This window comes from Lepidochelys olivacea (assembly GCF_965140295.1).
Source record: "Lepidochelys olivacea isolate rLepOli2 genome assembly, chromosome: 1".
NCBI lineage: Eukaryota > Metazoa > Chordata > Testudines > Cheloniidae > Lepidochelys > Lepidochelys olivacea.
Genome location: NC_140411.1, coordinates 118,816,164 through 118,843,652, shown reverse-complemented (window position 1 = coordinate 118,843,652; position 27,489 = coordinate 118,816,164). Strand labels below are relative to the sequence as shown.

The 27,489-nt window shown below is 41.6% G+C and overlaps 1 protein-coding gene across 5 annotated transcripts in view; it reads left to right on the top strand.

Moving 5' to 3' along the window:
- Positions 1-27,489, top strand: part of LOC311514703 (interleukin-1 receptor type 1-like) — an 80,899-nt gene that overhangs the window by 40,461 nt on the left and 12,949 nt on the right. For 4 of the 5 annotated variants that reach the window (XM_084617366.1, XM_084617365.1, XM_084617364.1 and 1 more), the window contains 7 exons: positions 95-178; positions 3,286-3,352; positions 6,356-6,587; positions 10,718-10,907; positions 13,739-13,913; positions 18,667-18,732; positions 23,514-23,634. In XM_084617366.1, coding sequence (XP_084473492.1) covers positions 3,292-3,352; positions 6,356-6,587; positions 10,718-10,907; positions 13,739-13,913; positions 18,667-18,732; positions 23,514-23,634 — 845 coding nt within the window. In that variant the 5' untranslated portion in view covers positions 95-178; positions 3,286-3,291. The remainder of the gene's footprint in view (positions 1-94; positions 179-3,285; positions 3,353-6,355; positions 6,588-10,717; positions 10,908-13,738; positions 13,914-18,666; positions 18,733-23,513; positions 23,635-27,489) is intronic. The other variant, XM_084617368.1, reaches the window with a different exon arrangement.

Genomic DNA, 27,489 nt, shown 5'->3' with positions numbered 1-27,489 from the left:
GGATGACCCTGGAAATTTGCCTTTGGAAATTTGTTATGCTCTTGTTTGCATGATGCATTTGACACTTTTGTAAGATTTATGTTTCTCTTTTCAGGTAAACCTAAATTTCAAAGATGGTGACCAACCCCTTGCCATATGTCAGGAAAAATACATATTAGAGAGCTAAATAAAGACTAAGGTATGAATGTTTTCTCAAGCAACAAATCCGAAAGGAGGACACATTTGGAAGTTGTTAAATTCTGTAATAGAGCCCTCAAGTTCTCTTGAATGAATCCTAGAATCATAGAAATGCAGGGCTGAAAGAGATCTCAAGAGGTCATCAAGTCCAGCACTCTGCACTGAGGCAGGGTCAGGTAGACTATCCCTGACAGTTGTTTAACTTGTTTTTAAAAGCCTCCAATGATGGGAGGATTCTACAGCCTCTCTAGGAAGCCTATTCCAGTGGTTAATTGTCCTTCTAGTTAGACAGTTTTTCTTCATATCTAGCCTCAATCTCCATTGCTGCAGATTAAACCAATTTTTTCTTGTCCTACCTTCAGAATCTATGCATTATTTCCCATTGCTCAGAAATTTTTATTTTTTCCCCCAAAACTTATTTGTGTGACAGTCACTAGAAAAGCTCAGCTCAGATCCAGCAGTTGGCTGTTTGGTTTTGATTACATATTAAGATTTTACAAACATTTCTTTAAAAAAAAATACTGTGGAGTCCAAAAATGAACATAAAACCTCCCTAACTGAACAGAGAGTGAACTTGGGGGTGGATGAATTCTGCTGCTTCTTCTACAGTGACCTAGGCAAGTGGAAAACTGGCAGAACACATAGTGCTGTTTGTTTCCCTCTGACAGAAACAGAATGGTTAGGGAGGAGGTTACAGTAAAATAAATGTGATTAATTTAGCTAAAATGATGCAATATTTCCTTATTACTTGGAAGGGAGGAGGTTGTCATAATGGGAAGGAGCAAGGCACTTGGAAGCTGGTTAACAGCAGATGGGTTGGGAGAGGGCTTGACACTGGGTTGGAAGAGGGCTTTGGGGTGAAGAGAGTAATTCTAGAGAAAACAGGCCTATGAGTTGCGGGAAAAGAGGAAGATTTAGGCCTTCAGAGCTGTGGGATCTGCTGTTCAGCATTGTTTTTTGTCAGAGAAACTTACAGAGGAAGCTCCTTCTATTAGCTGAGCTTGGTTATGCACACTAATGCATGCACAAACTGTGGTATTCATCTTCTCCAGCATTTAACTGGAGCATGCATGTTAAGAACAGCTAATTCTTCCCAATGCATTGTAGAACTTTATATATGAGCTGTTTGAAGTTTGAACTGACATGTTTAATATATTCCAAGTATGTCTGGAGCCTTTTGCTTTTTCATATATGCATCCTTTGCTACTTTTTTTTATTTCTGTTATCTACCCTGTAAAATACCCCCATACATTGTATAACAAAATTACATAATTTTAAAATCAGCTTCCATATAAGGATTGCATAACTAATTACAAGACTGGCAATAGCCAGAAACCTTTGAAGATTGCCGATGAGACTTGACATGCAAAAAAGGCGTAGAACATGCCAGGTTGTTAATAGAAACCTGCAACACTGAACAGTGAAAGTCTACCTATCTTTCCTTTGGAAATCCAGACATGCAAATTACACAACCAAAACACAGACAAGATTAGTCCCTAAAATAACTTGTCTGCCAGCTCTTGAATATATAGTCCTGAGTACTTAATAATGAGATACAAATGTCGCAACAAGCGCCTTCATCTCAGATTTGCACTGGAGTCCTCCTCCAACAGAAAATTCTAGACTTGTCCACACTTAAAAGTTCTGCTACTTGAACTACACTGGTGTAGTTAAAAGACCAAAAAAGCTCTACTGTAGAGGCAGTTATACTCGTATAAAAAGGAACTGAAATAAGCTATACTGGTACAGTAACTCCTCACTTAACATCATAGTTCTGTTCCTGAAAAATGCGACTTTAAGTGAAATGATGTTAAGTGAATCCAATTTCCCCAAAAGAATGAATGTAAATAGGGTGGTTAGGTTCCAGGGAAATTTTTTTGCCATACAGTACAGTAGTGTAGTTGGGAGGTGCCCCCGCCACAGCCCACTGGCACTGGAGACAATGAGGCAGGCAAGGAGGCTGAAGGTGCCGTAGGCTAGGAGAAGCACGGTGCGCAGCAGCAACAGCAGCTTTCCCTACTCTGCAAGCTCAACCCTCGGCCCGCCCACTCCACCCCTTCCTCCAAGCCCCCTCTCTTAACCTGGCTCTTCTTCCCCCCGCCCCCTCCCCTTTTACTCCGCATGCTGTATCCTCACTCCTCCCCCCTCCCTTTCCTGCCTGCGGCAATCAGCTGGCTTGCGGCATTCAGGAGGGAGGGGGGAGGAGTGAGGACATGGCGTGCAGGCTCTCCCTTCCTCCCCTGCTTCCTGAACACCGCAAGCCAGCTGATTGCTGCGGGCAGGAGGCAGAGGAGGGAGAGGGAAGGCGCACTGCATCCTCGCTCCTCCCCCCTCCCTCCTGCCTGTGGCAGTCAGCTGGCTTGTGATGTTCAGGAGGCAGGAGGGAGGACTCAGCGCGCAGCCTTCCCCCTCCCTCCTCTGCCTCCTGCCCATGGCTATTAGCTGGTTTGCGATGTTCAGGAGGCAGGGGAGGGAGGGGGAGCCTGCGCGCCAAGTCCTCACTCCTCCCCCCCTCCTTCCTGCCCCCTGAACGTCACAAGCCAGTTGGTTGCCGTGGGGAGGAGGGGGAAGGCGTTGATCCGCGGGGTCTGCTGGCGGGCAGGAGGTGCTGGGGGGGGCATCGGGGTGGTGATGGGGGGGCTGCCAGCTGTGGACAAAGCAGGCAGCCAAACGATGTTATAGCGAAGCATTGCACAACTTTAAATGGAGCATGTTCTGTAATTGAGCAGGAACGTAAGATCGAAAGAATGTTAAGTGAGAGGACATTAAGTGGGGAGTTACTGTATAAGACTGTTTTATACCAGTATAACTGTGTCTACGCTTGAGCTTTCACTAGTATAACTGTCAGATGAATCACACCCCTTACTGATATAGGTACATGGGTAAAACGTGTAAACCACCCCTGTGTGTGTTAATGCTGTGATTTAAAACTTCCAGAGGAAGGTGCTAGGTCAGCACACTTGCTTCTCCTCCCCAAAGGGATGAATACTTTTTTTCTTAGTGCCTTTGCATTTGTTCTAGGATCAGTGGGTATAGTACAGAATAAAATTTACAGTGCACTTTGAACACTTCTAGCATGTTAATGAAATATCTTTTTTTCCTCTGTAGCAAAACATGATATCTCCATTGTGGTTCCTTTGCTGTATAATTCCTTTTGTTTCTTCATTCAATGCTGGTAAGTCAAACATGTTTATTAACAATTGAATTATTTCTAAAATGAGTTATTTTCAGTATATACATGAGTTAAGTAATAGCACAGCAGAGAAGGCTGTCTTGCACTCTGCCATAGCAGAGGTGTGGGTGTATTGATTGGATGCCTTTTTTAGGATGCGTGGACAGACAGACTTGTAAATGTATCAAAAAGTAAACTGTACAAATATAGAGGGAAACTTTTTTTAAAAATAGCTATCTTAATTTTTCTTAAAAATACGTAGTTCTAGAGTTAAAATGGCCTTTTTATAACAGCATTGTTTATGATCTAGCATCTGCGCACCTGAGGTGTGCAATATCTCAGCACACCAGTGGTAGATATCATCCATATAGGTGATAGTGCTTTTGAGCTTACTCAGAATGTCCTGGACAGTGATCGTTGCGAATCTATTAGCGGGCAATTTCTGGCTCCAGTCATAGGTAGAGTTTTGCTTTTTGGGTTTAGGATTGCAGGGTTGAAGACTGAATTTGTAATCCTATCCCTATATTCACTTGGAAGTCACAACTCTCCTTAACTTCTGTCACAGTGAAGAATGTCTCTCATTGGCCATGGAGCTGTAAAGACATAGGATAGAAATCCTGTTTAGCATCTCTTTGTAGCAGAGTGGAGCATGAACTATGTTACTGAAGAGAGTTTTCTTTGTCTGTTATAGCATCTATAATGTCCCAGTAAGTAGAACTATTGTGCTTAGTGAATAGCAAGGCTCATCTTTCTTTGAGAGATTAAATGACTTAGTTCACAGTCTCCTCCAATAACATTCTCATGCTTCTTATTAATTCACATATATTTATCCAAAACACTCAAAAATTCCAGAAGGAGCTAATATGCAAAGTCAAGTACGCACAGTATCTCAGTAAAATAAGCCAAAAAAAAAAAAAAAGTATACTTCTATTCCTGAAAAACAAACTGTTTTTGCAAACGATTGAAATTGAAAATTCGCATTGCGGATATAATTCTAACTATTTGTTCTGTCTATGAAATTCTAAATTCATGATAGTATAATGCAGTGACCAGATCTTACTTTTTGTGTCTTTATTGCTAAGGTGGTTACATGTTGTACAAAGTCCCCTAATGACTAGTGTTATGGTTCTCGGCCAAGAGTGGCCAAACTTACTGACCCTCCGAGCCGCATTCGACAACCTTCAGAAGTTCGAGAGCTAGGGCGCACCTGCTGGGGCTCGGGGCTTCAGTGCCACGGGAGGTATCTGATGGGAGTTGGGGCTTCAGCAGGAATGGGGCTGAAGCCCCAAACCCTGGAATGTATGCCCCAAGGGACAGAAGTCCCGAGACTCCCACTCCCCACTGGGCAGAAGTCCCTGCCTCGCCACTCTGCTGAAAGGCAGAGGTCCCAAGGTCCCCATCCCCCAGTCTTGTAGGTGGAGAATGGGGTCGGGGGTGCATGGAGGGGGCACTCTGTGAGCTACACTTTAATGGTAAAAGGCGCATATGGCTCGTGAGCCACATTTTGACCACCCCTGCTCTAGGTTTTTCAGGAAAGCTATAGATAAATAATAATAATAAAATCTTTTCAATCCTATGTAAACTGTAACATTTAAAGTGCTGGCAGCCTTAGACAGCATAATGTTAGTCTGGTCCTGAAACTGTGTATGTAACTCCCAGTTTACTTGTGTACTGATTTAAAATTCTTTATATTTAAGTCCCTTAATAGAAATTAGGATTGCACAGAGCAATAACATTCTTCTCCCCTCTTAACAAGAGCAATCTTGAACAAATCCAAATTGATTTGTACTCCATAGAAAACTAGCGAATATATTTTAAATTATTTGGCAAACTGCATGGAAGCGTGGGGGGGAAAAAGGAGGACTAAACTGGTAAGTGGAAAATTTTAATTTTAAGGTTCTATGGAGTAAAATATGGCTGTGGGTTTCCTCTTTAAAAATTCAACTCTGGATTTGTACAGCAATTCAGTATATCATGGATTTAGAAGTTTTTCAGTAAGGCTCAATTTTTATCAAGTATTTTGGACACTCCGTGTTACAAAAGTAAGAAAAAATGCAAAACCGGTTCTGTGGCCAACTGACCTGCTCTGTTTATATGGCTGTGGTTAAACTGACCCCTTAAAAATGTTAGGTATGCAGATCTGTGTTCTGTCTTCCATTGCGGGCTGAGTGCTTGCAGTCCCTGCCCTTTTGTTTAAAGACTTCTTCTTGTCTTGTCTTAACTTGTTACACAGTCATAATTATTGAAGTCCTACTTATGCTTGGCATGTCATATAGTGTAATGCTCAAGCAACGTTTGCCAAATTAAATTAAAATCTGGAAGTGTGGGGGAGAGATGGCAACTTTCAGGATTGGTCACAGGATGTATGTTAAAACCAAAGACTACATGGTCTGAATTGTTGACTTGCTACTGACCTCACCTGGTCATGTTACATGCTGCAGATTCAGATCTTCATCAAGTTTCTTGCCTATCATGTTCTCCAGTGCCAGAAACCAGCACTGAAATGTCCTCTCCAGCCTGGATTTGTCCCACCAGGCCAGAATTGAGTCACATTGTCCAGAGCACTGTGGGGGAAACTTGCATGGCCATTGCCTGTGCTGTACTTGTGACAATTTCTATATTGCCAACCTAGTATCTTGTATGAGTAATAAAATTCACTGCTTGTCTTTAAATAGTAAGAACAGGAAAATTACATCCTGAAGATCACGAAGGTCAATGAATTTGACATATCTTTATATACCACTCTTTATATTGAGGCTACTGGAGTTAAATATATCTGTTGTTTGACCACCTATTTAAAGAGTACTGTGTGACTTAAAGCTTGTAAATGTTTTGAAGTCCTCAAATGGAAGGTGCTAAACAAATGCAAACAATAATATAAATAGTTATTCGTCAGTCTTGTATCTTTGTAACTGAATAATTTAAGTTACCTCTGCCAGTAAAATTAAGGAAAAAGTAACTAAAAAAGCAAACAATTTTGATAATTTCTATTTTTTTTTTTTAAAGAACAAAGCAAACTGTCTAGTCATTTCGTACTTGTAGGAGAGCCTATTGCTATCCGTTGTCAAATAGCTAGAAGTCCAGCATTTCACTCTGACTACAATTTGACTTGGTATAGAAATGGTAGTGATACATCAATAACTACAGAGACACATTCCAGAATCCATCAGCGAGATAACTTGCTTTGGTTTATTCCTGCAACTTTAGAAGATTCAGGACTTTATGAATGTAACGAAAGGTAAGGGCCTATATTTTTAGAAATGTTTTTAGATGCAAAATTGTTCTACAAAAGGGAAAAAAGATCTCACACAAAGTACAAAAATGTATTTTTGGTGTTAATCTATTGTATAGAGACTTTTTTCTTTTACATATTTGTATGGAAGCAGTTAGACAGCTTTTCAGCTCTGTGTTTGATACTTATACTGATATATCTGAGTTTCTTCCATGCTTGTAGAACTTGGCTTAAAATTATACTTTATGCTTGTATAAGGGTTTTTCATCAAAGTCCTTTAGAACTATTAACTAATTGAATTTTTTTGGAAGTGTATATTTGTAAGAATGCTTTTTAACTCTATTGGAGTTAACGAATCACTTCATATTTAATTTTATAGTCCATTTCTGACAGACAGGAAAACGGTTTTACTTTCTTGGTTTGATTCAGTTAATCAGGAAACTGAGAAATGTGGGCATGAGGTGAATTTAGCCCAGTCACGTTTTAAAAATAATACTTATCTATGATAGCTTTACATGTCTCGCTAAACACGATTTTAAAGTATGAATTAAAATACTAACAGTAAAAGAAGTACAACTTACTGAAAATCAAGGCACCATGTTATGCAGACTGCTTTGCCAAATACTCTTGAGGCTTTTCGGTTTTTTTAAGAGGCCAGATAGATGATGATCATGATTGGAATATCTTTCATGCTAAACGAGAGAGCCAGGACTGTAGAGGCAAAGAAGGAAGTAAAGCAATTCTTTTCATCTTCTTTTAAAAATCCCACTTCTCCTTACTTCATAGGGTGACAGAAGCTCAGTTTTGTTCACAGGGCTCTGCCTACATTAGGATTTTATATATTCGAAATAAAGCCTAAATTCATTCTGCACCAACAGGATTTTTTTCCAAAAAGCACAGCAGTGTGTGGGCAGAAATTCTCCTTTTCACCCTGATGTTTTCATTGCACACTGGCTATCATCAACATAAGCTTTACAAGTAGCCCAATCCAGAGTGCACTGCAGTAATATAACATCTGTGTCACAAGGATGTGAATTAGGGTCACCAGGTTTGAATTGCGAATGGAATGACATAGTCTGGAGGCATTACTTACAGGGGTAAATAGCACTGAGCATGCTCAGAGCTTGAACTTCTGATTTATGCCCCTGACCTAGGCTATATATCCCATTAACCTTTGAAGTGGCAACTTGTCAAAAATTGGCAAGCATTGGGGTGAGAGGGAGTGCAACGCTTACACATCCTGTCAAGCAATCCAGCATAATTTTAACTCAATTAGGAGTCGGGCTTGCCCAGTTCCTAAATACTCAATTTTGAGTTTTGGCAATAGTCTGTTAGGCACCTCTTATTTTCCCCCATTCTGTGGGAAGAAAAATATATAGATGGGTCCTGATTGCATAGCAGTGATATAACCCAAACCTTATCTTGAACATTTTTTTTTAAAGTGTATTTTTCCTGTTGGTAGGGCCCTACCAAATTCCCGGTCGATTTTGGTCAATTTCACAGTCATAGAATTTTAAAAATAATAAATTTCATGATTTCAGCTATTTGAATCTGAAATTTCAGAGTGTTGTAAGTGTAGGTGTTATACCAATAAAATAAAAACCAGCAGGATCTTATTAAAGGGAAAAAGGCAAAATACCACATTTATTGTGAATATAGAAAGAATCATAGTAAGCAGTTAGTTATAGCTATAACATTCCATTCAATCTCATATTTATTCACACACACACACACGTACGTACGTACGTTCTGCAAGGCTGTTATCATAGTTACCAGCCTTAGAGTTGCTCATGCCAAGCCACTGGCCAGGTGGCCTGGACATGAGGAGGGAGCAGGGCCTTGTCAGATGCTCATCTGATGCTCCTGGAAGTTGGTTTGCAGAATCAGACCCCAAAGTTCTCACTTTCTGGAGTCCATTTTTATAGGAATTTCTTCCTGTGCCAGTCTATGGGAATTGCTTCATCATGCTGTTGCTGAATCAATCAACAGATGTCACATTCCTGACGGCTCCGTGCTGCCAGATGTTATCTTGTTCTTTGGTTCTCCCATTCTTGAGACTGTTGGGTGGATTCCAGTCTGCTCTCCTAGGGTCCTCTGGTTATTTCCACTTGACGCCTTCTTCAGCCGATGGACACTGCATTCTTAGGCTGGCACCTCCCTGAACATTCAGTTGTTATCCACACCATGCATCCATCCACATTCATCCTCTATCTCTATTTTAATCACAATTGTTAACAAAGCGAGATGAATACAACAAAAGGGCAGGGAGTCTCTGGGTGCTGTTTCTGTTGTTACAGAGTATTGCTTTGAGTCTCTCTCTGTGTGAGTAGTTGTTGTTACGAAGAATTGCTTTGAGAACAGACTCTGTCTTAGAATGTACTAACACAATTAGCAGCTTGCAAGTTTCACACAGAGAGGGAGAGAAACAGTACCAAAAACCAAGAGACCTCTTAATTAGTAATACCCTGGAATTTAAACTATGGGGAATCAAACTCATTTGTGATTTTAATACAGAACTTCTTTAATATGATCCAACATAGGGTCGTGACCCAAAAAGGAGTTGTGTGTGGGGTTGAGGGTTGCAAGGTTATTGTATGGGGGGATTGCAGTTACTTCTGCTCAGCTGCTCGTGGTGGCGCTGCCTTGAGAGCTGAGCAACTGGAGAGTGCTGGCTGCTGGCCAGGAGCCCATCTCTGAAGGCAGAACTGCTGCCAGCAGCAGCAGCAGTGCAGAAATAAGGATGACATGGCAGGGTATTGCCACCCTTACTTCTGCACTGCTGCTTGCAGAGCTGGGCCCTCAGTCAGTAGCTGCCATTCTCTGGCTGCCTAGTTCTGAAGGCAGCAGTAAAGAAGTAAGGGAGGCATGGTATGGTATTGCTACCCTTACTTCTGCACTGCTGCCGGCAGGGTGCTGCCTTCAGAGCTGGGCACCCGGCCAACAGCTGCTGCTCTCCGCCTGCCCAGCTCTGAAGTCAGTGCAGAAGTAAGGGTGGCAATACCATGACACCCCTAAAATAACCTTGTGACCCCCCCTGAAACTCCCTTTTGGATCAGGACCCCCAATCTGAGAACACTGGTTTCCCCCATGAAATCTGTGGAGTATAGGGTAAAAGCACATAAAAGACCAGCTTTGACAGTGGGAGACCAGCCGCCTGTGTGACACGTTTTCCATGGCTGTGAATTTGGTAGGGCCCCACCTATTGGGCATCAGACATATTTCTGAAGCCTCTGTTTTAAACCTGTCCAACTTTCAACACATTGAATTTGCAAACAAAAGGAGAGTGATATAACTTTTTTAAAACTTACAACCCCTTCCTTTTGAGAGATCCTCTAGAACTTTAACTCTGACAAGCATAGAGTCTAGAAACTAAGAGCCAACAAGCATCAAACAACACTGATCTTCCACTTGTTTAGATGTGTGATCTGCAGTAGTCATCTTACATCTCCCTTGGGGCTCCACCCAAGTTGGTGATATCTGTATCAGTATCTTCACGACTCCCTAATTTAAAATTGCTTCACCTTGAGATCCATACTTTAAGCATGTAACTTAACTGGATTCAGAAGCAGTTTCTCTCTTCTGCTGAGAGTTAAACAGTCCACTGTTCATGAAGTGTAAATTTAAGGATTTTTAGCTCTGAGATTACTAACCACCCACTTGAGTTGAAATAGTTTTTATTTTTACTCTTTAAGTGACCCAGCCTTCGCAATGACCAAGTTTAACCTCTTTCCTTCCAATTTCACTTTGTTTCAAACTCATGGAAATACAAAAAAGTAAAATATAAAAAAAGAAATTTTAGCCTGATAATGTAAACATTGTCTTTGATCATGTTTCTCTCCTTTGAATTATTTTTCAGACTATTTAGTGACTCTAGATGAGTTGGGGAAAGGGATCAGTCACTTCACAAAACCTTTAACACTGATCAGCAATGGTGTAGACTCTGGCCAAGATTTTCAGAAATGGATACCTTTTTAGATCTGGATTTAGGAGCCCAGCTTTACTCATTTTTGAAAATCTTGACCTCTGGTTGGAGTCTCATTTCTGCCTTTCCAGTCAGGGATCTAGAGCCTGACTTGCATTATTGTGGACATGGGAAGTACTAGTAATGGTCCAGTTTGTTGCTGTTCTCATTACAGGAATTCTGACAGCCCTGACAAAGAATATATACATCTAAATGTTTTCAAGAACAATGATGGCTTATGTTTTAATGGAGAAACTATATATAAACAAAAAGTGTTTACATCAATTGGTGGAAAGATTACATGTCCTGATCTGGAATATTTTAATGATGAAAATAATACTGCACCTGAAATACAGTGGTATAAGGTACTGTGTATATGTATTTTTACTGTAACATTCCCTATCATATAATTTAACGCTTCTAGTAAACTAACTGTGCATGGTAATGGAGAAAGACAAGATTTTTTTTCTGTGTAATGTGAATGGGTACCTAACTTGCCAAATCTATTGGAATATTATAGGAAACACAATAAGAATGTGCTTACATTTACATTTAAAAAACCCAACCCCTCTATTTTTCCAAAGCATATTCTAAAAGATTCTGATCTATACTTAAATTGTAAGATAGTCCATAATATTTCAGCATCAAAAATGTGAGAGTGATCTTGCTATATGTTACTTTGATGTGTAATTGGTTAAAAATATTAAGTAGATGAACACATTACACTTTTAATCATGCAATTGGATCACTTTTCTTTTGTAGCTTACAGTTCTTAAAAACCTGTTGGATGTGCTTTGTCTCCTAAAGATTAAATAAATCTGGCACTTTACATTGCTAGTGCAGCTTCAGCTTCAAAGAAAATAAAGCTCATCAAAGCTGTTAAATCTTCTGCTCCAGTAACAGGAAAGTATCTGTCATTTTAGGCCACACGGGCCTGAAAGGGTGTAGATTCTGGTCCCAAAGCAAGCTAAATTATCTAGGGGAACAGCTGGCCTTCTGTGTAAAGGTCAAAACCCAGAAGCCCAAGTGCTTGTGTGTCCGATGGAGCCTAGGATGAGAGCAAACTGGCTGAAACTCAATCTAGGCAAGATGGAGGTGGTGATGATTTCCTGAGGAAGCATCTAGAGAAGTGGCATCTTTGTGTATGAATGACTTGGGGAGGGGTGGAAGTAGGGATTCAGCCTCATTGATGATAGGTGGGCATACCGTGTTAGGAGTGCTTTTGTAGTTTTAGACATTAGTGGCCAAACTTTTTTTTTTCATATGCATATTAGCACACTGTTTGTGGTGACATACAACTCCAATATAGATCACCAGTGATCTATGCATTTGTCACCAAACTGGATTGTAATAATGTGCTATACAAGAGATTTACTCGTGAAAATCAACTAGAAGCTACAGCTGTCACAATGCGGTAGTCCACTTATTTAGTGAGATTGGCTTTAAGGAGCGTGCTATATTGGGGCTTCATCAGAGGTGAAAGTAAGCCGGTACGGCGTACCGGCAAGAGCTGGTGCACCGTACTGGGGCAGCGCAGCTTCCCCAGGGGGCAATTTAAAGAGCCTGGGGCTCCCCTGCTTCTACTGCCCCAGCCCTTTAAATAGCTGCCGGAGCCCCGCCGCCGCTACTCCAGGACTCTCTGGGGGCTGTTTAAAGGACCGGGGCTATAGAAGCAGGGGAGCCGCAGGCCCTTTAAATAGCTCCCAGAGCCCTCGGGTAGCGGGGGCTCCGGGGGCTATTTAAAGGCCCAGGGCTCCAGCTGCCTCTGCTGCCCCAGTCCTTTAAATAGCCGCTGGAGCCCCGCCGCTTCCTCGGGGCAGTAGAAGCCGGGGAGCCCTGGGCCCTTTAAATTGCCCCCGGAGCCCCAGGCTGCTGCTGCGACCCCGGTTGGTGGGGGGGGAAGGAGGAGAAGGGAGGACCCTTACCTTACAGGGTGGGCTGGGGCTGGCTCTGACCCCCGCCTCAGCCCCACCCCTTCTGGGGGTCAGAGCTGGCCCCAGCATTCCAGGAAGTCACTCAACTTACTTTCGCCCTGGGCTTCATAAACTGCACTGACTTTCTATTCGCTTCTAGGTACAATTCAAATTGTTGATCTTCAAAGTCTTAAATGGTTTTGGGGGGTCTAGTTAATGGAGAAATTGCATCTTTCAGCATGCACCATGATTAGGTTGTGGGGGGGGAATACCTACAGTGCTTTAAAAATTGGAGTTTAAATTAATACTCCTAGAAACACCTCCTTGCTGCACTCTGTAGGAAATTAAAGTAATCCATCACTTAAAGAATATACAGTACGTTTAATATCAAGACCAAAATGATGATTCAGCCATGCAATTTGCCTCCTGATTAAGTCTCCTTCTTACCCATTTCCCTAGAGTACCATGCGAGACTATTCTTAGAAGTTTCATTGGAAAACTTCTAAAACGGTGTCTTAATCAGAAGAGAACATAATGCAAAATCTGTTTAGATGCTTGAAAACATAATCTCTTCTAGAATAAAAACAAAAAATAAAATCCATTAAGTCAAGGGCCTTGTTATTCACTGCCATGAAGAAGAAATGAGTTCTAGTCGTGGTCTCTTATTGTAGGAAGAAAGCACTTAGCTCCTGCAGTTTAGTTAAATGACTATGCCATCCAGCTAAGAAACAGCACCAATATATGTTGTAAAGGTTAAATATCTGGATAGATGTCCCAACTAGAGCTGGCTAAAAAATTTTGGACTAACATTTTTTTGAAAAACACATGGGTCAACTGAAACATTTTTGTGTTGAGTTCACTGAATTGTCAGCTGGGGAAAAACCTTGCATTTTGACTTTTTCAGAATGAAATGTCTTGACTTTTTTCAATTCAAAATTACTTCTGTTTTTTGAATATTACTCCCATTTTATTTATTTTAAAAAAACCCAACAAATCCTCTAACAAAACATTTCACTTTCGGTCTCGATAGTGTCTCTTAAAATAGACTGACATATTGTTAGTGTTTCAGTACCAAAGCTCTGTACCTTAAATTGGCAGTTATTAAAAATTCATATTAAACTTGACAACTACCTTCCCATATTCAGAAAATATTTGGTAGTATATACACCTTGGGCAGGGAGCTGTATCTTACATGGTTCAAATAACACTTTTTGTGTGCAAATGCTTTAATAATCAATATTTTATTAGTACTCCTAAATCACAGCTATTTTTGCTTTATTTAGGAATGTAAGCCTGGATTACTGCAGGACAACAGGTTTCTCTCTCGAAAGGGTGACATCTATCTTACGATTAATAATGTAACTATGCATGACAAAGGAAACTACACGTGCCAGACAACATATACTTATATGGGAATACAACATAATGTTTCACGAACCATTTATGCAGACGTTGAAGGTAATATGTTCTGATTTTTATTTTTTTTATCTGTGGCTCTCCTGTGTTAAAGTTTAGCATTAATAGAGCTAGTTTTTGGAATGCCACAGTACTTCTAATCTTTCACCTTCAAAAAGTGCAGCTGGTTTGTAAAATTTAAAAGCATTGAAACTTTTCTAAATTGTTCTTCCCCAGAATGTTAGAAATAAACTACAATAGAATTTTGTGTTGGAACAATTACTCTTTACCCTACTTGTATTTTGGATCAAATTAAGGCTTGCAATCCCCTTGTGGAAAAAGGTCTACCACCCGCAGTTGAAAAAACCCTGGCCTTGAGATCTGTTTCTTTGTGAGGAAAGGGTGAGAGACCATGTGACACTAGTTTCCGCTAAGCTATTGATGAAATTTAAACTACCAGAATCCAAACTCTCAATGTACTTGGCATAACAGAGCAAATGATATCCAGGGCTTAAAGTGCATGACTTGTTACTCTTGCCAGTATGCTTCCAAAATAATTTTGTTGGTACTGCAGTATTTTATTTTACTGAAGGCCAATGCTACCTAATTGTGCATGTGTTTCAGTGTCTCAATACACAGCTGTGAAAGAGGTGACCTGTAATGATGATGTTAGTACAGGGAACTGTCACTTGTTATTACCACTGTGTAAGTAGTTGAGGAAAAAAGATGATCAATATTTGGCAAGAATAGGCCACTATCTGCATAGTATTTTTACACTTCAAGAATTCACTTGGGTCCATTGGCCTCTTTAGAGGGCCGTATAAAACAGATTCACTGCCCCAGTGAGAGCACAGGAGAGTCCTGACTGCAAACAATAATAGGAAATTGCCTTTGGCAAGATTATCAATCAACAGTTCTGCTTAAAACGAAAAATCAAGAGTGAGTGTGTGCAGCGCTGGAAACAATTTAGGGCATTTTGTCTTTTTGGCTGTGACAGCCTGTATTATTGCAAAGTGCTCACCCGAAAAGACACAAAAACCAAAAGTAATCCATAATCAGGAGGGGGAATTCTAGTTTAAAGTTGCACAAAACCTGTATTTGCTGAACTAGGAACGCTTCTGGGTCAGCAACTACTTCTAGAATCTTGAATGAAGTTGGTGGCCAACAGCACCTCTTTCCACTGCATCTGGCTCATCATTTTTGTTCTCCTCTTTCAAAGCCAGTCCTTATTGCAGTAATCTATGCCTTTTCGATTTATGGACCACAGTGTGGCTTGTTTGGGACCACACAAGACCCACTTGAAGATTACGGCAGGCACAAAACATGTTTTCCTGCCTGCGTTGGTGGTGGTAGGCAATAGGAATACGTTGTACCACAGCGGTGGCCAACCTGAGCTGGAGAAGGAGCCAGAATTTACCAATGTACGTTACCAAAGAGGCACAGTAATACGTCAGCAGCCCCACATTAGCTCTCCCGCACTCCCTGCTCTCAGTGCGTCCCAATTAGCGCCTCCCTCTCCCTTCCCGCACCTCCTGATCAGCTGTTTCATGGCATGCAGGAGACTCTGGGTGAAGAGGGGGAGGGGCGAGGGCATAACAGGCTCGGGGAGGGGGCAGGAAGGGGTGGGGCGGGGGCAGGGCCTGTGGCAGAGCCAGGGGTTGAGCAGTGAGCACCCCCCGGCACATTGGAAAGTTGGCGCCTGTAGCTCCAGCCCCGGAGTCGGTGCCTAAACAAGGAGCCGCATGTTAACTTCTGAAGAGCCGCACGTGGCTCCGGAGCCACAGGTTGGCCACCCCTGGGCTAGCAGTTCTTTAACAACTCACTTGTTCCCTATTTGCTTTTGGGTACTTGGTATCAGGGATACTCCTATCCCTGTGGTTTGCCACAGCATTTGAAGTCAGTTTAGCATTCAACCAAACTCCTAGCTTAATTTGGGATACTTCCATTGGAGTATTATTGACTCTAGGATTAGCTCCTTCAGCTGATCAGACAGAGCCTGGGTTTTGTTGACCTTTAGGGCAGAATACTGGGCTTTGTATATCTCTGAGAAGAGACACATTTGTATGTATGTGAATTTACAGGCCTCCTGAGACGTGTGAAAGGAAGTATTGTACATTTAAAATATAATGTATAAATCTCAATGTAACTCCTAAAACGTTTGAGACCTTATCTCTGTCTTGCACTAGGAGCACAAGTGGTTTCTTGTAGTGGCTTCCAAACTTTCTGGTTTATGTGGGCAGGGAGATAGGAAAAGGGACAGAATATTGACTCAGAAGGACTTGGATGGGAAATACAGCGGCAGAGATGTGGGAGAGATAGGCAAGATGGGTTTAGGACTTTTTTTTTTTTTTTGATTTGCAGAGAGAAGGATCTGGCACCTAGAGCTGGGCAGGAAACAGTTCTCCCACCTGGCAAATACTCTAGGGGTTCAAAAGTTTTGCCTGATTTTTTTTTTTTGTTACCTTGAAAATCTCCAATAATTGTGAACCAAAAAACCCTGAATTTTCTTTTGTTTGGGTCAATCAAAACTTTTTTTTCCATTTCAACCTTTTCACCTTAACCTTCTAGTCTAATTAGCTTAAAATTTGAAACCAAGTAGTTTTGAACTAAAAAAAACTGGAAGTTTTCATTTTAAAAATGTATAAACAAAACACTCTTTGGCAACTTTTTGAATTTGTTTTTCAAGTCAGGAAATTCTAAAGTGACCATTTCACAAACCGTTTCAGTTTTGATAAATCAGCATTTTTTTGATTCAGAAACATTTTGTCAAAAAACTTCTGACCAGCTCTAGTGCTTGCCTGCAGGATTCAGGGCTCAGTGGGCCGTTCGGAAACATAGTTGTTTGGGAAGCAGATCTGCTCATCATCTAGCTTTTGGCTAGAGGTGTTCTGGCGTTCCAGCCCCATCTTGCAGCTTCCTGCTGACATCTTTGGCATTTGACAGGTTCCCAATAGGTAGTGGGAGCAGATTTGACTTGAGAACATCATCTTACCCTGCTAATCTCTTGCTCACTCTAATTTAGTTCCTCCCCTCTCCCTCTGTGAGGCTGCTGGAGAAAAGGAGGGAATCTCAGCCACTGTGAGCAGCAGCACCAGCTGTTGCTGAGAAGGAGAGCATGACATGTAAAGAAGAATTGATAAGGGGAAAGGAAATTAAGTGTCTGGGTGTAAGGGATTAAAAATTGATGGGTTTGGGGGAACTGGTGGTTATTATGCAGAGACTTGTGTAGTGGAATGCCCACAAAGGAGTTTTATGCATAAAACCAACACACACACACACACACACACACACACACACACACACACACACACACACACACACACACACACACACACACACACACACACACACACACACACACACACACACACACACACACACACACACACACACACACACACACCCTGTGTTTTTTGTGAGGGTGAGAGAAGACCATGAAAGCAAACCTGCTGGGAAACTAATCCTTATGGCTTGGGTGATCAGCTTGCTCTCAGGAATCGGCTAGAACCACTACTGGTGGAGAGGGAGATGTGGCTGGGGCATAAAATAGCTGACTACAACAAAATCACTGCCAGCTACTTTAGTCCTTTTGCAATAAAAAATTAGTTTCAAACCTTGAGCCTCCAGCAAACCTAAAATACTAAAATGGGGAAACTGCCTTAGAATCAGCACTAGCTTTGGTATCATCAGACGTGCTTGTGTGCATCTAAGGGAAAGTCAGGCTTGCTGCCTGACCATCCTGAGACCCGAATTCACCTCTAGTTTCATGGCTGCTGCATATGTGTATATAATGTTGTGGTGTCAAATACTGACTGACACTACAAGAACCACCATGAAAATAACCATTCTTCCAAAAAAAGGCTGCTTGAGATGAAACTTCCACCTTCAAGATTTTTGATTTAGTGACCTACTTGATTTAGATCAGGGGTAGGCAACCTATGGCACGTGGGCCAAAGGTGGCACGTGAGCAGATTTTCAGTGGCACTCACACTGCCCAGGTCCTGGCCATCGGTCTGGGGAGCTCTGCATTTTAATTTAATTTTAAATGAAGCTTCTTAAACATTTTAAAAGCCTTATTTACTTTAATACAACAATAGTTTAGTGTTATAATGTAGACTTCAAGAAAGAGACCTTCTAAAAACGTTAAAATGTATTACTGGCATGCGAAACCTTAAATTAGAGTGAATAAATGTTCTGAAAGGTTGCCGACCCCTGGTTTATATACTTGCATAACATTGGTTGGTATTCTATAAGAGCCTAAATAGAATAGGATTTTACCTGTGGTGAGAGGACAGCTATTACTTGCTGAAGACTGACCGTGATTGATAAAGCATACAAAACAATACAATTCCTGATTACTATGCACTCGAAGCTCCGGTCCAGACATTATTTTACTGAATAGATAAAACATACATGAAACATAGGTTTGTGGTGAACATCCAAGAGGTCAATGAAATATCCTCTCCTTCCCCCTTTTTCTTCCCACCATTGTATGTATCATGAGAATTTGTTTTGGTATTAGGCTTCCTATAGCTTTATTCCTATAAATCTGAAAATTTTTGCATATTTACAGATAAGGTGAAACTTATGCTTTGTTTGATCCTAGAGTGAAATCCTTTAACTAAATAACAAGAAATCTATTATTACAGATATTGGAAAGTTTGAAATGACCTTTATGTGCATTAATGTTCAGTACTTGGTGACTTCATTGTCAACTAACCATAAAACAGAACCATTGTAAAACCAATAGTGTAGCAGTTGTTGTAGTAAGGGTAATGACCATTGGTTGTTAACATCTTTTTTTTAAATTTTTTAGAGGGCCCAAAGAAGACACCACCAGAGTTTATTTATCCAAAAAACCATTCGATTGAAGTAGAACTTGGTAAGTAATTGTCTTCTAACAAATCACTAATCATAGAATTGTAGGACTGGAAGGGACCTCGATAGGACAACTAGTCCCGGTGCTGAGGCAAGACTAAGTATTATCTAGATCATCCCCTGACAGACGTTTGTCTAACCTGTTCTTAAATATCTCCAGTGATAGAGATTCCACAACCTCTCTAGGTATCTTGTTCCAGTGCTTAACTACCTTTACAGTTAGGAAGTTTGTCCTAATGCCTATCCTAAATCTCCCTTGCAATTTAAGGAGGTTTACTACTTGTCTTGTCCATAGTGGATAAGGAGAACAATTTATCATTCTCCTGTTTTTTATAACAACTTTTTATGTACTTGAAGTTTATTATCGTGTCTCTCCTCCATCTCTTCTCCAAACTAAACAAACCTAACTTTTTCAGTCTTTCCTCAGAGGTTTTCTAGACCTTTAATCGTTTTTCTTCTCTGGACTTTCTCCAATTTGCCCACATCTTTCCCGAAGTGTAGTGCCCAGAACTGGACACAGTACTCCAGTTAAGGCTGTATCAGTGCTGAGTAGAGTAGAAGAATTACTTCTCATGTCTTACTTACAAAACTCCTGCTAATACATCCCAGAATGATGTTTGCTTTTTTTTTTGCAACAGTAGTACATTGCTGACTCTCATTTAGTTTGTGATCCTTCATAATCCCCAGATCCTTTTCTGAGTATCCTTTCTATACAATAATTTCCCATTTTGTATTTGTGTAACTGATTTATTCCTTCCTAAGTGTAGTACTTTGCATGTCGTCACTAAATTTCATCCTATTTATTTCAGACTGTTTGTCCAGTTTGTCAAGATAATTTTGAATTCTAATCCTGTCCTCCAAAGTAGTTGTAACCCCTGCCAGATCATAATAGCAGCCTGGCAAAACCAGCCTGGAATCCTGGCTCTATTGAAGTAAATGGAAAACTCTAATTGATTTCAGTAGGGCCAGGATCTTACCCGAGGAGTTGAGGTTTTTTAAAAGTCAGATGACAATTCTGCTTTGACTGCTTGCCCATATGTATTTTGCTCTTGGGGCACATTTGCACCTCATGCTCAGGATCAGTGTCTTTTGGCCAGCAATGCCCATTGGGAGGAAGTGTATGTACATTTAGGGTATGTCCACATAGCAGCTAGACACCTGCAGCTGGCCTGTGCCAGCTGGCTCGGGCTGCGGAGCTTGGACTGTGTGGCTGTTTCACCGCCTTGTAGACGCTTGTGCTGGAGCCCGGGATCTAGGATCCTGCAAGGTGGGAGGGTCCCAGAGCTCAGGCTTCATCCCAAGCCTGGAAATCTATACAGCAGTGAAACAGCCCAAGCCCCGCAAGCCTGCGTTGGCTGGCACAGGCCAGTTGCGGGTTTTTCTTTCCTGGGTAGACATACTCTTAGTGTTCTTGTGTTACTGTACTGAGGTCATAGAGGGTGGACTGGGCCCAACCTCCACTCAGTTCCTTCTCCCCATCTGTGGCTGGGAGATGGAGCTCCTCAGTGTCTACATCTTGAAGCATCTTTTTTCGTAATTGCTACAGTTAATTGTATGTAGATTAGTGTTGGTTAGGGTGGTTGCCTGCTGGCAAACTTTAGATCAGTGGCTCTCAACCTTTCCAGACTACTGTACCCCTTTCAGATGTCTGGTTTGTCTTGCGTGCTCCCAATTTCATAGAATCATAGAATATCAGGGTTGGAAGGGACCTCAGGAGGTCATCTAGTCCAACCCCCTGCTCAAAGCAGTTCCACCTCACTTAAAAACTACTTGCTTAAAAAATCAGACATAAAAATACAAAAGTGTCACAGCACACTATTAGTGATAAATTGTGTACTTTCTCATTTTTACCATATAATAAAAAAATCGGAATATAAATATTGCGCTTACATTCCAGTGCACAGCATATAGAGCAGTACAAATGAGTCATTGTCTACATGATATTTTAATTTCTACTGATCTCGCTAGTGCTTTTTGTGTAGCCTGTTGTAAAACTAGGCAAATATCTAGATGACTTGAGGTACCCCCGGAAGACCTCTGCGTAGCCCCAAAGGTACATGTATCTCTGGTTGAGAACCACCACTTTAGATATTTTTTATTGGTATTTGGAAGTTTTTCCTTCCATATTTTGTTTTTTCTCAGATTGGGATTTTATTCTTGGCCCCAGGATTTAGTGGTTCTCACCCCACAAAATCACTCAGTGTTGGAATCTATGTGAATCTGTTGCCCCTCCTGTAAGGCAGCAATTGCAATTGATGACAAGCATACCAGATACCTCATCTCTTCTATATGGGAAAGCCCGTATCCCTGACACGTGCTTGGTGTGCAAGGTCTTTTCTAAAAGGACCTTAAAGGTTTGGGGAGACGTGTCTTGAAATATTTGTTGAGGCTGGCTGCATGGAGCAGTCTCAGTCTGGGCAGGGCAGACCTCCTCTCCCTTTTCCCCTCCTCCCCCCGGCATTCCAGAAGTGCTCCTGTGAGTTTGGATCCTCTAACTCCCAGGCTCCATCTTCTAAGACCATTCAGGCTTTGCATTCCGTTAGGACTTTAAGCAAAGTCATCAGACAAAAAGGAGCATCACTTCTGTGGGGAAAGTAGACCCGATCCCCCAATGGGCATCCTCAGTAAGAAGCCTTAAGTCACCTCACTTTTCCCATTCTAAAGAGACTCCATTGCCCAATCTGGGTACCACAGCATCTCTAAGGCAGCGTGGCACTATGGCTCTGGCCGATCTTGGGAATCAAAGTTAACTGCCTCCAGGACAGAGGCCACAGCATTGGGAGTTACCTCAACACTGAGTGCTTCGATGCTGTCTGTGATGGTATCCGCCTCATTGGTACTGCTCTTCTTGATGCTACTCTCTTCAGCATCAAGTGTGTCAGTACTGGGCATGTCCTTACCATCAACCCTGATGCTCTCTTCTCTTGCACTCAGTTTTGTAACACCGTCCGTGTCGATACTAAGAAAATATGTAGTACTGAGGGACCTCCAGCTTTTAGAGGAATCAAAGTCTCCTCTGCTCTCCACTGGTCATGGTACTGATGCTCAAGGCCTCATTGGCCCAGATTATCTCCCCAGTGCTGATGGCCTCTAGAATTACTGTGGAAATTTTAGCATTCTGACTCCAGGAATGCTCCCCTCTACCTTCCCCTGCTACACGCCCCCCGCAACCAAAAAAATAATCTGGAGTGCTTGTTTTCATCTTTTGACTCTCAACACGTTTCCATACTTGTTCTCCAAGGGTCCCTTCTGGTGGTATTGTGACTCTGAGAAGGAATTAAGGAGGTTTTAGTTATGTGAAGGTCTCAAATGTGTTGTGGAGTAGGCATATGTCCTGGTACCCTTCTTTGTGCTCCCCTGCCCCATTTCCATACAGTGTTCCAACATGGTTCTATTCGAACCCTTGGGATATTCACCTCCCAAGACATCACACCTCTGTGCCACCTGCTAGAATGAGAACCTCCTCCCCTATATGTTCTCAGGAACCTAGGCTTGCAACCCATGAATTTGAGCCCCGTGAGGAGTTTTCTGAGGAGGATCACCGTCAAGCTGAGGATCAGCCAATTTCTGAGGCTATAGTCTCCTGACCTTGGATGAGGTGGTAGTCCCCTCTAGACCATCTCATCTGTATGTCAACAAGAGTTTTCAAGATCTGTCCACACATATAGCTGATTCTCCCAAGAAACTTGTGGAAGAGGTACAAAATCTCCCAAATGTTTGGAGATTCTTTATGCCTGGTCAGTTGGCACTTCCCATTAATGATGCTCTCCTGGAATCTGGTAAACATATATGGCAGACACCAGAGGGATAAATTTTCACTTAAACCCCATCCCAAGTTCTTTCCGAAAGGATTTATGGGCTTTCCTTTAAACCAACTGATTAATATGCCAATGTTCATTTAGAAATGACATACTAATCCAGGGGAGGCTAGGCTGCATGCCTTAGAGGTATGCAGGACCCTTTTACTTAGAACCAAATCCTTCAGGATTTCCCCATGACTATTTATTCTTTACATTTCTGTATTTTCTGAGAGAAAAGTTCTATCAGCCCAGAGGCTTTCCAAGTGGGTTTTGTGATGTAGTAAGAACTGTTATGAATTAGCTAGTTGAGATCCCCAACTCAGATTAGAGCTTGCTCCACTTGAACAGCTTCTGCGGCTTCTGTGCTAAGCGTATCCATTTCAGCTACTTGGAGTTCAAGCCATACTTTTACCAAACAATATTTCTTGGTAGAAGCATTGAGATCTGATGCTGCTTTTGGCAGAGCTGTACTGCAGTCTTCGTTTAAGCAGACTCTGAGCACCTACCTGTTTCCATCAGGTTACTTACTGCTTGTGAGTCACCAACGGGGAATACTTATGGACAAGCACTCAAAAAAGAATTGCTTACCTTATAATTGGAGTTCTTTGAGATGCATTGTCCATATGTATTCCATGACCTGCCCTCTTTCCTGCTACTGTGTAGTTCGGTAACATCTGGATTCTGCAGTGGCAAAGGAATTGAGTGGCAGTTGGCCCCACACCCCCTTTTATGCCCTCAGTAGAGGAGCACTAGGCCACTCAGAATGTATGCGCAGCCCCAATGGACATTGCTGGCCAAAAGACTCTGGTCTCAAGCAGCTAGGAGTGTGTGCACCAAAAGTGCAACACACGTGAACAACACACCTCTAAGAACCACAGTTGCTGTAATCTAAGTAACTGTCCTTTCCCAAACTATTTACATAATCATATGAGCCTGCTTGCTTATGGTACACGATTTTTAATTGTCACATTTAAATGTTTTGTAGGATCTCATGTCCTGATGGACTGTAATATATCCAGTAGCATAAGTACTTTGAATCCATACTGGCAAGTCAATGGTACGGATGTTAATATCTTTGATGATACCTACAAAGAACAATTCTATGAGTAAGTATTCTTACAAATCAAATTGCATGTGGATTGAATGCTAAAATATTTTAAAATCATTTGGTGTGAATCATCCATAAAAGTAACTGTTGGACAAAATAATGTCTAATCGTAGAACTGGAAGGGACCTCAAGAGGTCATCTAGTCCAGTCTGCTGTACTCATGGCAGGACTAAGTATTATCTTCTAGACCATCCCTGTTAAGTGTTTGTCTAACCTGCTCTTAAAAATCTCCAATGATGTAGATTCCACAACCTCCCTAGGCAATTTATTCAAGTGCTTAACTACCCTGACAATTCAGAAGTTTTTCCTAATGTCCAACCTAAGCCTCCCTTGCTGCAATTTAAGCCCATTGCTTCTTGTCCTCTCCTCAGAGGTTAATGAGAACAATTTTTCTCCTTCCTCATTGTAACAACCTTTTATATATTTGAAAACTGTTATGTCCCCTCTCAGTCTTCTCTTCTCCAGACTAAACAAACCCACTTTTTTCAGTCTTCCCTAATGAATGCCAACAGACCACTGAAAGTACTTCATGTTCAACAAATTTGCCATGCATTTAATAATTACCTGTTTTTTCTGTAAGTAATTTATTGAGGCCAGCTTATCTAGATTTTGGAAATTCATAATAGCATGATAATATTTAGCACTTTTCATCCATAGATTAAAGGCTGCTCTCAACCAGCCCCAGTGGAAAACCAGCCCCAGTTTGCCAGTATGGGAACAATTCATTATACATAAAATAGGTGTTTCCTTGAGTTCTTTTAAGATTGGCTGCTCTGCCTGCATGTATGCGGTGGCCAGGTTCACAAATTACATAACATCTGCCATTGAATCAAGTTGAAGCTTCATAAAACATTTTCTTGTTTAGAGAAGATTGACACATTCACCTTTTTTGTTTTATTTATTTATTTATTTCACTTTATTTTTGAGAATATTAAATGCCAACCCGCTCCTCAGGAAAATTCTTTAATTTTAGTTTTACTTTCTTCCTTTAGATTTATAGGGTGAATTATTTTTGTTGTATTATAGTCTCACAGGCTACAAAAATAACTAACATTCCCTGCTTACCTCTAAACCTTAGTGTCCCACATAACTGAGGCACCAGGAGTAAGTTAATTATTGTTAGTTTTGACCTAAGCAAAACTTTTCAGCTTGGGTGCCTAAAAATATAGATCCTCGGTAACCTAATTTTCAGAGGTGTTGAATACATGCAGCTGCCCTTGAAGTCAGCTGGAGCTGTTGGATACCTGGGAATCTCCAAAAAAACACTTTAGGTATCTAATTTTAGGCACTACAGTGTGAAAATTTTCGCCTGATTCTTTCTCTGCTATTTCTTGTCCTAATCCTGTCTTACCTGTTTCTCTTTATTGCTTCCTCCTTACACCCTTTTGAAGGATGAGCTCCTGATAGGCACTTGGGGCTGAGCTCAAGTACAGATGTACTTTTCTGCTGCACATATAACACTGTGCCTCTGGAGGAGGTGATAACTGGGATTGAAACAGAGACCTCTGTGATCTACAAGTATAAGCTTTACCCCTTGAACTGAAGAGCCAGTTTCCATAGTTCAACAGCAGCAGCAAATTCAGAAATCTCTGTACATGGGCTAATCACTAGAGGACAGAGCCACACTGTTAGCATGGGCTATATTAGCTGATTTTTTTTTTGTTTCTATAAACAGACTCTGTAGTCAGCTTTGTGTAAGCTTGAATGATTTGCCAACTGTTGCTGGTCCTGTTAATTAGTAGGAGTCTTCCCAACATGCTTCCCAGCTACCCATCAGGAGCATGACAGAATGCTTATCCACTGAGAAGCCAAAAATGCTGGATGAACCACGTAGAATGATTTATGGGGAGGGTAGAAGCTGGTATTCTTTTTCAAGTGATTGTTCACATGGATCCTACTCTTGGTGTGCAGGCACACAAAATTGGATTCATTTGGCCAAATCAAATTCAGTTGGGACTGTGCTTGTTCCCTAGGTATCCTCATGCTCCCTTACCTCACTCGTGGGAGGGGACCAACCATCCCTCGATTCCTTTTTGCCATCGATGGTAGCAAGATGGAACCCGGGCAGAGTCAGGCTGCTTCTCTGCAACTCTATTGTAGTTAGTGTTAGTGATTAGTTAATATAGTTGTTAAGCTAGTTCTTTTAATGTCCCTGTTGGCTTAATAAAATCCTTTTCTGCAGGTAGGTGCAGAACCCCGCCCTCTCCCTTTGATACCAGGACTTGAGCCACTATGGCAGAAACTAAATCTCCAGGGTTTGACATACTTCTCCTGTGATGCTTCTACGCCATTCAATGATGGGCCCTCTTAGATGCCATTTTGATTTAGGTGAAGGTCATATACCTTATTGGTGCTCCATCTGCTGCTCTATTTCCAAACAGACTCCAAAGGGTAGGTGTGACAGGATCCCCAGGGTTCAGTCTAGGACTGTGGGACCACTGTGCCCCCTTAACTCTGCAGCCTGGGCTGTCTCTGACAATTCTTTGCTAGTGACAAGCAGCAAACCCTTCCAGGCGCTGTTATCACTCAGCACAACTGCACGTGGAGCCACATACCCAGCTAGATTGCATGAATGTTCCCAGAGCCACTCATGAATCACACAGAGAAAGGCACCAGCCAATTCCCCCCCCCCATCTTCCAGCCTTGTACCTTAGGAATATACTGTCTTGCACTTCTCAAGACCGTTTCTTGAGAAATGCAAGTTTATTAATTGGTTCACCACTTCATCAATAGAAAGTGGATATACATATACCAGCCTTTGTAAACCTGATTAGATTTACCAAGTGCTTCAGGCAAACTCACTTGTAAAGATAAACAGTAAAACAAGTTTATTGAGTACAAAAGACAGATTTTAAGTGATTAGGCAAAAAGTCAGAGTGGTTACCAAAATAAAATATAAGCATGCAGTCTACACTCTCAACCCTATTAGACTGGGCAACATCTAGATTAAGCAGTTTTTCTCATGCTACTGGATATTGCAGTTCATAGTGCACAGGTTTCACCCTTGAAACCTGGGCTAGTCTCCTCTGTAGGAGTCTTCAATCTTCTGAGTGTCCTTGTTGCTTGCAGCATAGGTGGGGAGGAGAAAAGGCCAAGCATGGGTTCTGTTTTATACCCTTAGTCCATGTGCTTGGAGAACACAAGTCCAGGCATGTCTGGTGGGCATTGCTGAGTCCCCAGGCAAGATTGAGCAATTCCCCTGGTGTGGCCTTGTGCAAGTTAGTCATTGAATTGTAACTCCCTAGCAGGACAATGGCTGTTAATGGTTTTTGACTCATACATACATGCATTCCCCCCCCCCCCCCAGCACTTTGGAAAGTGGAGGGAGTGGTGCGCTCCAGTGGGATAGCGTGGGTTCATCACTCCTTTCAGTTTCCAGTGTTTGCAGCCACTGCCATGCTGTGTCTCCTCCCTCCATTTGTGCTGCCTTGTAGAGTGAGAGGCTACATTAACAACGTGTTAACCCTTGAGGGCTCAGCCGAATGCTAGTTCATCATTTAGCAGTAAGGCATTCCCTGGGAAATGTCCCACCCTCTGACTCAACCACCTCAACCAAGCTTAACAATCATCATTGCTGTGTACAGTATTAAACTGTTTGTTTAAAACTTATAGAGTGAGTGTGTGTGTATGTGTATTTATGTTCCCTGGAACTTAACCTCCCACCCCCATGTACATTAATTCTTTTGGGGAAATTGGATTCACTTAACATCATTTTGCTTAAAGTAGCATTTTTCAGGAACATAACTACAATGTTTAGCAAGGAGCTACTGTACATATTTACAAAAAGAAAAGGAGTACTTGTGGCACCTTAGAGACTAACAAATTTATTTGAGCATAAGCTTTCGTGAGCTAC